This window comes from Protobothrops mucrosquamatus, unplaced genomic scaffold (assembly GCF_001527695.2).
Source record: "Protobothrops mucrosquamatus isolate PMUCROS unplaced genomic scaffold, P.Mucros_1.0 scaffold1036, whole genome shotgun sequence".
Classification (NCBI taxonomy): domain Eukaryota; kingdom Metazoa; phylum Chordata; class Lepidosauria; order Squamata; family Viperidae; genus Protobothrops; species Protobothrops mucrosquamatus.
The window spans coordinates 1-11,809 of NW_015387268.1; the positions used below are offsets into that span (position 1 = coordinate 1).

The following is an 11,809-nucleotide window of genomic DNA, read 5'->3' on the forward strand; positions in this document are numbered from 1 at the left end:
GGGGGGGGAGAGCTGAGACTAACCCCCTGGGCACCCCCCGCTGGGCCCTGAGCCCTCCCTAGGCAGGCTCCGTGGCTGCCTTGTTCACCCAAACCAGGTTACTGGCATCCAGGCAAAGCTTCTTGGATGCCACCCTGAAAGCACTCACGCCAGGCAGCGATCCTGCTGTCAACCACATTAAATCCCACTTTTTATTCTGCCGTGGGGTCCCTGTCTGGGATGCGTAGGACCCCAAGAAAAAGGAAAAGGATGAAGAAGTGTCGACACCAGAAAAGATACAGTCATACTATTAGCAATACAAGTTCATACAGAGAAATTTTCCAGATAAAAAAAATTTTTTACACTTAAAAGTAACTGTACACGTATTGTGAAATTTGCCAAATGGTTTTAAAAAGTAAAAACAAAAAAGGGTCACAAGAGCTGGTTCTTTTTTTGGGAGGGGGGAGGGGGGGCTAAGAGGGAAAAAGCCTGGGAGATTTTCTCCCCAATAGCCTCTACCAGAGCAAACAGGAGGGGAGGCTCTGGAACCTGGGTGGGGGGGGACGGGACAACAAGGGACACATTTATTTGGTCGCACTGAAAATATTCTTGTCTTCACTGATGAGGCGTATCGTTAAGCACAGAGCTCCTCTGCCTTAGCTGGCTCTTAAATAAGAACTTTAAAAAGATTCACCTTCTTTCTAGCTGGGGGGGGCAACCAAACACCCCCACTCCAAGCAGGGACGATAAGCCTTCTCTGAAAAAAGCCAAGGGGTTCCCAGCACAAGGGCCGGGCCCAAGGAAAGGATGCTTCCATTCTCCATCAGCCGAGGCTGCAACATCACTCCAGATTTCCTGCTAATGCGGCTGAAATGTGGGGTTTTTTTTTTTCCTTTTTTAAAAAACACAAACACAAAATACCCTCCAATTTTATGGACACCACCCCAACAGTCTCTACATGATGCCGGTGCCAAAAGCACTTAACAGTCACTCTTCCAAAGTTTAATCGTTTTGTCGTTCTCTAGGGCTGCAGAGGCAATGATGTTTTCGGTCGGATGGCAAGCCGTGGAGATCACAACGTCTGTTGGGAAAGAGGGACCAAGATGCCCGTTACCTGCCTGGCTCCACACAAGAATAAGCCCACTCAGGGCTGCCAACCCAAGGAGGCTGGAGGAGAGGCCACTACCCACCTCCACCGTTACCACTGAAGGGCTGGGTCCCTCCTTGGGCTAAAAGAATCCCAGGCATGGCCTCACCCCTTTGGCTGGCATGACTCCCCGGGGGCAAAGAACCATGTCACGTGGACACCAAGCGGCAGCTTTGCAGGTGGGGAAAGCTTTCCTTGTGTCCTGAAGGTGCTTCTCCCCATTCTCCCCCTGGCCGGGGGTGGGTGGGCGGTGGACAGCCACCAAGGAGCGGGACTGGCTAAGACCAGTACTTCCAACTGTGTGTTACTTTTGTGGCCAGGGGCACTGTGTTCTTATGTTCCTAGTCAACGAAAGTGTGTGGCACCATCTCATTTTTTATTAGCAGTAACACTAACCTTGATCGTATGCCAACAGTCCTGGGTCTGGGGGGAGGCACACCTACTCCAAGGAGTCCTCAATATTCCCACCCAGCCCAAGGGTCAAGAAGACCCCCTTGACTGCTTGCAGCCCCAACCCCAGCCACGGGAACCAAGCCCATTAAGGCCCTGCATCCTTCCCTCTAGGATGGAAGGCGGATTCCTCCTGGGGCACCCCTCAAGCAGGAGGGAGGGGATCCTGGGGGCAAATAGTGGGAGCAGCCGGAATGCAGGATCGGGGCCCCAAAGTTCTAGGCTACAGCAGCAGGTCCAGAAGGGGCTCCTTAAATATGTGCTTGGCATAAAGCCAGGAACACCTGTCCCCAAAGCCGCAGCTCTTTTGAGGCCAGGGCCCGAGAGCCCCCGAGGGGGCCTTGTGCACCACAAGCGCTCCTACCTGTGTGCCCCTGCAGCTTCTGTACAATCTCTTTTGTTTGGAGGTTCCAGATGTAAACTAGGTTGTCCTCCGAACCCGACACGATCCACTAAAGGAAAGAGAGGCATTCAGGACAGGAGGGCAGATCCCATTGCAGGGGCCACTTCTCTGTCTCCTCCCCCCTCCTCCTTCACCCAATCTACCAGCCACCCGTCACCCCATCGGAAATCTGGCTTCAGAGCCGGTTTTCTAAAATAGCGAGACCTCAACAATTCTCATCTTGGATGATGCACATCACAAGGAGGGCAGCAGCCTCGAAGTCAACCCCCTGCCAGTCCACCGCAAACCCAGGCGCTCCGTAGCTGCCGCTTTATGTGGCCAGTTCTCTTTATGTCAGACCTGGTGCCACCCCCCCAGATCCTGTTCCCTGGAGAGGAGCTGCTTACTTGACCTTGTCCCCTCACCCAGGCCCTGCCCCTGAATTCGAATGCTGCTCTGCACTGTTGCTCAGAGGGCATTTGCACGGATGAAGAAAACACGGGGTCCTCCTGGGCAACTCAGAAAAGAGACCCTCACCTTTCCGCCAGTAACAGAAAAGTTGGCAAAGATGCAATACTTCTCGTTCTTGTGGCCCGTGTAGGTCTTGAGGCACTGGAAAAAAGAACACCACAGAACCACCTATCACACCTCAGCAGGAGAGCCAAAGCAGGGGAAGACCACTGCCGCGTGCGTACGTGTGTGTTGTGTGTGTGTATCCTCCCTTACCTGAAAAGCCACAGGCTTTCACGCAAGACTGACCTCTGGAGAAAGAGGAAACTTTTGCCCCCCAGATATAATGTCCCCACCCTCAACTCTACAGTCTCCCAAATTTTAGTGGTCTGGGAATATTCAAAAACTGGACCTGGAGGCTATTTGCCAAGGTGGATTAATTTCATATTATTGTTGAATTAAGCGTCTGCCGTGGGAGGACAGCAAGGGACGAAGTCAGCGGTCGGTGTGCTTTCTCAGACTGCAGAAGCAGACAAGGGCCTGGGGCTGAGGCCTAAGCCTCCCCGGGGTTTATGGGAGCATCTTCTGAGTTAAACACAGGAACTCACCTTCCCTTTGCTGTAGTCCCAAAGCTTGAGAGTGCTGGAGAGAAGGAAACACTCTGGTTAGAAAGGCCCACAGAATGACCCACCACAACCCTCCCCCCCCCCGGCTGACCTCCAGCTCTCTCAAATGTTTGCCTGTATCTACCTGTTTGTTCACACCACCTGTTTTCCCCCTTCTTGAAAGAGTTTTAAAACCACATCCAAATATTTATTTTTTTGGAATTTATTCTTCACCTAATCCCTTCATACTTTGGAGGCTCCTAGGCTGCTACTCCTAAATATGGAAACTAAATAAAGAGCTGTTGGAAAAATAAAGGGAGAAGTGAAGCTGGGAGTGCTCACCAAATTGCCTGAGGGGAGGAGGAGACAACTGCAGACCGAGGCCTCTTTAGACCTGCGGGGCAGTTTGGGCCAGGCAGGGGCTGCTCCTCAAGGAGGACCAGGCAGCGCCAAGAAAAAAGCTGAAGCTATTTTGTAAAATATCATTCTCCAGTCATGCACTTAAAACACCAGAGTTCCATTTCTGACACTTTTACAATTACAATTTGGCAAAACCCTTTGGAGGTTTTGGGGGGCAACTCGACTCCCCGGGTTTTTAGGCCCAGCCTAGGAATTCAAGGCCTCTCCAGGGCTAGAAGTCCATTGGGATCTTCCTCACATCGCCTTGGGCAGCCGTTCCCTCCTCCCTGCTGCCTTTTTCTTTGGAAAATCGGAACAGAATTCTTTGGCTCTTACTTATCCAGAGTTGCTGCTAGAATATATTTGCCATTTGGAGAGAATTTCACAAATGACACGGGGGGATTGTCGTCATCTGAAAGAGAGAATGAAAGAAAGCCCTGTTTTCAGTACTGCCTGGTGAAATGGGGATTTGCCTGAGCCAATTCCTTCTGGAGAGGAGCCAACTCACCAATCAACGTTTTCAAGCACTGGCCAGAAGCCGTGTCCCAGATCCGGCTGCAATGCCAAGGGAGTCACATTAGTCATGCAGAAAAGCTGGGGGGGGGGGGGCAGATGACAAGATGGACGGACAATACACACACACACACACACACACACACACACACAGCACAGCCAGGGCACTCTGAATGGAAATGGAATAGACCCTGAAGTCTGGTAGCATTGTTTCATTTGGTTTGACGGGAAACGCAGACCAAAAAGACCACAAACGGATTCTCAGCTCGGGCACATTTTAGAGCGAAGGACTCAGAACGTCTTCTCTAAAAGAGTAAGCTTTCAGAATTTCCCTCCAGAAACACTTTTATTCTGAAATGGAAACCAGGAACATTTCCATGCGCAAAGGAGGCCAGAAGGTAGCTAAGCAGGGAATGGGGAAGGGAGGGGCTGGGGCGATCAGAGTGGGCCGAGCTCAAAGGGAGGGAGGGAGGGAGGGAGGGAGGGAGGGAGGGCTCAGGCTGATGCTCAGGAGGGGAGGGGAGGGGGCCGGGTACATGCGGTGCCCCCTTAAGACCCTTTGGGTTTTTCTCAAGAGGGAACCAGGAGCCAGTAAAACATTCCAGGCTCCATTCTTCCCACTCCTGTCACTAAGCCACGGAGGAGGAGGAGGAGGCATCGAGCCCATCATGGCTGATTTTCGGTGGTGCTGAGATTCTGATTTTTCAAGATTCCAGCCCAGGATTAGGAAGGGGACAACGGACACATCATTTGTCATCGAACAATGGCAGTTTCACCTCTTCCCTCCATCTTCATTTCCCCCAGTCAGCCCCCTGAGATAGACCAGACCAGGAGATCCAGTCCACGGGAAGGAAGGCCAACCCTGCTTTTATTGGAGCTGGCTCTAAGGAGAGAACCTGGGGAGTCTGTCGGATGGGCCTCCTCCCCACCGTGCGCTGAGGCCTCTGCCTGAGCCCCTTCTCAACATTGCCCCCTTTCTCAGAACTTTAAAATGTTTCTCCCCCCCCCCGTACTTCGGGAATGGGTCCTGCCTGTCTCCATCCGTCACCTCTTCCTTCCACCACAGACGATCAGGCGCTCATTAGGAAACTGGTGGCCCATCGAACACAGGAGCGCACAGCCCAGGAGTGCAAAGGAAGGCGGCCAGGGACCCTTCTGCCCCGGCTCTGAGGGGGGCCTGACTCCCACCCACGAAGCTGTCATTAACAAGAGCCGGGGGGGGGGGCGCAGTGGTCAGAATGCAGCACTGCAGGCTCCTTCTGCTGACTGCCGGCTGCCAGCAGTTCGGCAGTTTGATCCTGACCGGCTCAAGGTTGACTCAGCCTTCCATCCTTCCGAGGTGGGTAAAATGAGGACCCAGATTGTTGGGGGCAACAGGCTGACTCTTATATACTGCTTAGAGAGGACTGTAAAGCACTGTGAAGTGGCATCTAAGTCCAAGTGCTATTGCTATTGCTATGCTCCCGCCCAGCTCTCTATTCTCAGGGCAGGAGGCACAGCTGCTGCCAGCTTCCCTGGCTTTGTGGGGCGCTCCAAGGAGCAGGACGACTCACCCTGCCAGTCCCTTTGGCTTTAATGGAGCAAGTTTGGGTTGGTTCTTTTTCCACGTTCTTACTAATTCTGTGCAGGCCTTTTGGGTATAACAAACTTTTCCCCTGCACCACTGTTTTCTCTTCAGCGTCAGGGTGAAGAGACCTTTTCAAATTAGAGCTTTCTCTACAACCAAGGAACCCTGCCGTGCTTTCTTTTTATGGTCCCCCCCTCCCAACAGGCTCTCAGAAAGGAATGAGGAAGGGGGGGCTCTGCCAACTCGGAAGAGAAGAGGAGCCCTGGTGTGGTGGGAGATGCTGGCAAAAGAGGGTCAGGCCAAGAATAGGCCCCATCCTGGGGGGTGGGGGCAGCCCCCCCTCCCTCCTGCCTGACCAATTGCTCTTCAGAACTGCCAAGGTTTTGCTTTCCACCAGGGGAACCGCCCAGAGTGGGGAGGGGAGGGCCGAGCGGGAGAAGCCGAGGGGGCCTTCATGCATCTGGGGCTCAGTGGAGGCCGGAGGTCTTCAGGTTCCAGTTATCCAAAAGAGCAAACCAGCCCAGTTTGGGTAGGGAAGGACGGGAAAGCCTTTGAATGCACAAATGTACGGCTTGAGCCTCGGCAAAGGCTGAGGAACTCTTGGGCCAAGCCAAGAGCCGAACTCCAGGCCCCAAAGCTTCTCCCAGCAAGCTGTCCTTTTCCACAGGGCCCCAGGGCTGTCCTTCCAAGGCTCACTGCATAGCACAGAAAAGGCAGCTTCATGCAGCCCATGGGGGAAAGGAAGGCAACACAAAAGAACAACTGACAGTCCTCCTTCGAAAGGACTTCCCCCCGCCCCCGTTCTCCAGACACCATCTCCAGGGCACTGGTGTCTGGGGAAAGAGCCAAACAGAGCCGGAAATGAGGCCAGGGTTGCTTGACCCCAACTACATTCAAAAGGATACATGGGAGGGAGATCCACCTCTGCAGTAGCAGGTGGCACAAACCAGGCGGGAGAAGGTCCGATCTCCCTGGGCTCAAGGACGGGGTTCCTGTGCCCGCAATTTAGGGCTGAAGGTGGGAAGTGGGCCTGTGGGCCTTCGACGACTTTTGCCACACGGCAAGAAAGGCCACGGCCACCCCTTCTTAAAATCAAGGGTGGAGTCACCGTGTTAATTCAAGAAACATGTGCCCCCCCCCACCCCCAGGCCAGGCCCGCCAGGCCCCGTCCCAATGGAAGAATGGCTTCTGCTCTGCCCAGGACCTGCTTTGCCCGGCTAGGCAGCCTTGGCCCAGCGCTGCAGGCCTTCCCTTGCTCTCTACTCACCACAGGCCATCGTAGCTGCTAGACACGATCAGGGAGCCATCGCGGTTAAAATGCACCTGAAGGCAAGGAGAGACCCGGCTATTTGAGGGCAGAGGGAAGAGAGCGAACCAGCTCTGGGGCCATCCCCCCCTTTTGCCCCAGAGAGGAAGGCCCTCCCTTCTTCTCGGCCAAGGCTCCCCCAGGAAATGTTCACCCCCTCCCTCCCAAGAGGACATACGGCAGAAACGGGGTCCGAGTGGGCTGGCAGTGTTTTCAGGCACTTCCCCGTTTTGACGTCCCAGATCCTGACGCTTTCGTCAAACTGGAAATGAAGCAGAGGAGACGGTCAGAAACTGCGTTTTTCAGGTCCCCAAACACGGACGGGCTTCTGCTCCGAGCAGAGCTCTGGGGGAGGCCTGTCTCCCCCGGCCCCAGAAAGAGCAAGAGGCAGCTGCTTCTGACTCGGGGTGCCCAGTGCCTCCATTTCACACAGACATGGCCCATGGCCCGAGAGGCTGATGGGGCTTGGGAAGCCCTTCCTCTTTCCCCCAAGTGCTTCCCAGGGCAGGTCACCCTCAGGTTTCCTTCCAGCAGCATCCATTTAGGGAGGGGGCACTAACTGAAAATGCCAAATTCCCCCGTGGAGGAAGACGCTCACGTGGAAATGCTTAATTTCTTTGCACGAAACGGCTGCCGGCTAAATGGGAGGGGTGAGGCTATAACTAATGAATATTTGAGCTATAATTTTCAGGAAAATAGAAAAAGACGAATCAAAATTCTACTGGAATAAGATAGAAAGTAATGGAGTATTTTGAAAGGGTTATTTTGCAGTAAAACCTGGTATCTGATATCTCCCGCTCTATTTGTCATATACATTACATTTAATTAATAAGGTTTTATCACCTATGTAGAAAATAATCAGGAAGAAAGAGAGATGGCACCAGAACTCATAATAGGAGACCTTCATCCTGCATCAGAGCGCCCACCTGAGGCAGGAAACCCTCCCACCCAGAGGAATCCAGAGCACCTCCCTTCCAGGGGCCTGGGGTGGGGAGGGCTACGCTTTGGGACCTCTGAAGGCAGAGCTGCAGCTCTGGAAAGCTAAGGAAGCCCACCTGGCCGCAGGTCCTGAGAGCCACCGTGCATTTCTACCTAAAATGAGAACAGGTCTTGCCCAGCCAGATGCTTACCGATCCTGAGACGATGAGGTTTGACTGAGGGTTGAAATTGCAGCAGAAGACATAGTTGCTGTGCCCCTTCAGAGTTTTTAAGCATTTCCCCTAGAGTAAGAGAGAGAGAGAGAGATGCATTTTTATAGCAAGCTCTTTACAGAAAGGATCAAAATGGACTCAGATGATAATGTGATGCTGAAACACTCTGCTCTTTTGTCAGAGCTCTGGCTGGAAGGGAAAGCAAAGCCAGGTCTGCCCAAATTTCCCTCCTGAAAAATGGGAGACGGGAAAGGCCTCCTTTGCAACTTGGAACTAGCAGATAAAGCTGACTTGGGCTTTTGACAGGCATCTTTCTTCAACAGAATTTGATATTTCGCTGGGTGCACTCACACCACAGGGCCCCGTAAAGGAGGCTGCCCTTCCAGACAAGCCACACAAGGCTGTGCTTCCTCCAACCTAGTCAGACTGGCTGGGGAAGCAAGCAAGACACCTACCTCTTGAATACCACTCTTTAGTGTCTACCTTGTTTTTTTGCCCACAGGACAAGCATTAGTGCAACACTATCAGAACCCTATCTGGTGTAATGAACAGAAACTCATTCAAAATTGAGTCTGACTGGAAAAAAAATGGGGGATTTTTTTGGGATCGGGGCATACGTCAGGCAGGCATGGCACGAAGTGCATCTCCAAATGTAAAGTACTTGGACATTGAAATCACTCAATCACAAACTTCTTACCGAGCTGACATCCCAAATTTTGAGAGTTTTGTCATCCGAGGCAGAGACAAGAAGATTAGAATCAGATGACCAAGCAACATCAGAGATTCCCTGCAAAACAGAAAAAGTGCCTCTGCAATAACTTCTTCCTCATCCAAAGTTTGGGGTAACATCTTGGAAAATGTTATCCCTCCCCAGCAGCTGGCACTACCAACTACCCTGGGTGATCAGGAGACGCTCATGAGAGGTCAGGCTGCTAGGAAACCTCAGGGCTGCAGATGACATTTGGAAGTTTAAAACAAAATTGCCATCTCCTTTATAACCCCTACGCAGACGTCACAAAGAATCAGCTCGACGTGCAGAAGCCTTTGCTCAGGAGGGGACAGGTGCACAGGTGTATCTTTCCACACACCGAAGGATGTTTCTGTACAGCACACTCCTCCAGCAAATGCTTCACTTGATAACTCCTGATGTGTCCAACTATTCCTCAGTAGAGGTTTAGGGAAGTGCTTTCAAAATCTGTTTCCCCGTGCTTGTGGTCAAAGATTGTTTAATCCAGAAATCTCTCTTCCCGTGGGAAGGCTTTGTCCTCAAATGTCCTCTGTCTAGTGTTCTGACCCAGAGACCACCTCAGTGATAGGCCTGAATAATTAAGCCAGACTGTAACTTCCTCCTCATGGCTTATTACAACGCCTCCTTGGGAAGGAGTTTGCTAAGAAAGGGACCCTCTCAGCTATATCTGCTAAGAAAGGGACCCTCTCAGCTGTATCTTGGGACCGTCTCAGCTAAATCTGCAAGGAGCATCAAAGTTCCATCCTGTGTATTATACTTACCAGTTTATGTCCAGACATTGTTTTTTCAAACTTGCCATCATAAGCACCCCAAATTTTAATAAGCTTATCAGCCGCTGAAAAAAAAAGTGAAAATGACCAATTATAAAGGCCAAGTCAGTCTGCCACCCATAATTTTGTTTGCTGCAAAAGCAAGTAGTCCTCATCTAATGTTGTTTAGTCATCATCTGAAGTTATAATCGTGCTGAAAAAGGGCTACTCGTGACAGGTAGTGGCCCTCAGAGTGTCCCTGCAGTCACATGGCAACTGGCACACAATTAACCCAACCCAGTGAGAGTTGGGGAAGGCAGGGCAGCAGCAGTAGGAACGTCTTTCCCACTGGGATGACAAGAGAGGCTTAGTCCAACCAGCAGGGTCACCAATGAAGTATTGTGAACACAGCTTCACAGAAATTTCACTTTCATCTTTACAAATGTCCAGCCTACAAATCCGTTCACAGTGAGCTGTTAAAATTCCAAAATTCAGGGGCTTCCACTCACTTTCACTCAGTCCAGATCATGGAGAACCAGAATATATTGTGCAAAATTATGAAATGTTTACACCAATCATAAAAATACTTTTGCTTGATACAACACTGAGCATTATAAACAGCCTTAAGAAATCCTAATTCTGCCAGTTTTACAAATGTTCTGAAATGATCACCTACTGTATCAAGAACAACTTTTCTTCAGTTAAAATGTCATGTATAACTTAAAAGAAAGCACAATGCACAATTAAAATATAAATAAGAAGCAGATGACCAAACTCCTGCATTTTAAAATATAGCATCTTATTGATATTGCTTTAAACAATTCAAATATCTGAACCTGATACTCAAAGAGAACAAATGGGAAGCCAAGCCAGCTTCCCAGAGAGGAGAGATTCCACAACTGGGGCCCTTGGAGAGAAATACTAGGTTACCAACTGCTTCAATTGCGGTGGTGATTGTGGAAGATCTGAGGAGGACACACCAGGGGCCTTTTCTGGAGCCACCCCAGCCGAAACCCCTGCACTTCCAAGGACACTGGTGGGGTTCTGAATAACAATTTGCTCAGAAGGAAGCCCCCATGCTGTCACACAAATATCCATAAATGTAAAAAAAAAAAATCACACACTTGACTTCCCCCTCAACTGGGATTACATGCTGTAGAAAGAAGGGAGCAGAAGGATACTTACAAGAACTAGCCAGCCACTCCCCGTTGGGACTGAATTTTACAGAGGAGACGGCTTTGGTGTGTCCTGCCAATGTGAATTTCAGGGCATAGTTTGGTTTCACAGGTGCAGGCTGGCAAAAGAAAATCATGTTAGGTCAAGAAATCACTTGTTCTCTTTACACACGGCCACCACTGGCCTAGGCAGTTCTTTGGCCACCACTTGCCAGGCACTTCATGACTGCCCAGGATCCCCCCAAGCCCAGCTCCCTTTGTACCTCCCTCCAGGCAGCAAAGGGACAAGGACTGGGATCTTGGCAGACAGCTCTGCATGAAGGCTGCCTTGGCTTTACGGAGGCCAATAATCCCAATAAAACAATAACTGGGAGATCTTTTATTTCATGGCCCGTCACATCAGCCTTGTGACCACAAAGACAAGTCCCTGAAGTTTTACTGCAATGCTTTCAGTTGGCTCGCCAGTGCCTTCTTCTGAGGGTTGAAGGAGAGCAACTGGCCTAAAGTCATCCAGGCAGCTCCCACACACGAGAGGAGATTAAAATGGGTCTCAGTCTGGCTTCTAATCCAGTCCCTTAACTGCTAGACCAGGGCTGTCAAACTCAATTTCATTGAGGGCCGCATCAGCATTGCGGTTGCCCTGGGGGGGGGGGATGGGTGTGGCCAGGGGGGTGCAGTCTACTGGGTGGGCGTGGATGGAGTGGGTATGGCCTACTGGGTGGGCGTGGATGGAGTGGGTGTGGCCTACTGGGTGGGCGTGGCCAGCTCTACATTGTTCGCGTCAAGGGTGCCTGTGGGGGCCTGGGCAGGAGTGGGGCAGATCTGAGGGTCTCTGGCAGAAGGAGATGGGACCAGGGCAAGTGCCAAGGCAGGGTCCACTGGGGAAGCCTCACTGTTGTTCTCAGGCCATGCGAGGGGGGGGAATGGTGGTGCGGGCTGCCGGGAGCCCTGGGCAGCAGAGGTCAAATGCCCAGCCTGGCCCTCGAGCACCCGCAGCACCAAGCCCAGCCCCACTTCCCCAAGGGGGCGCCCAGATCACTTGCCTCCTCCTCAAGGCTGCTGCTGCTGTGCTTGCTCTCCTTAGCCAGGTTGCTCATGNTGCTCATGATGGGTACGAGGGCAAAGTCAGAGGGAGGCCCATTCCCTCTCCATGGGAGGAGACCCGGCTTTGTATCCAAAGCTTCCTTA

General features: G+C 51.7%; 1 protein-coding gene across 1 annotated transcript; it reads right to left on the reverse strand.

The window, feature by feature from the left end:
- Window positions 1–554: 554 nt before the first annotated feature.
- WDR5 (WD repeat domain 5) lies at window positions 555–10,758 on the reverse strand. Its single transcript, XM_015819977.1, has 12 exons — window positions 10,632–10,758; window positions 9,459–9,532; window positions 8,647–8,736; window positions 7,929–8,018; window positions 6,977–7,060; window positions 6,760–6,815; window positions 3,921–3,967; window positions 3,749–3,824; window positions 3,017–3,050; window positions 2,496–2,570; window positions 1,941–2,028; window positions 555–1,060 (listed from the first exon to the last, which is right to left on the reverse strand). Exons 1-12 carry the CDS (start codon window positions 10,756–10,758, stop codon window positions 960–962), a joined length of 942 nt encoding a protein of 313 aa, XP_015675463.1. The 3' UTR covers window positions 555–959.
- Window positions 10,759–11,809: the final 1,051 nt, after the last annotated feature.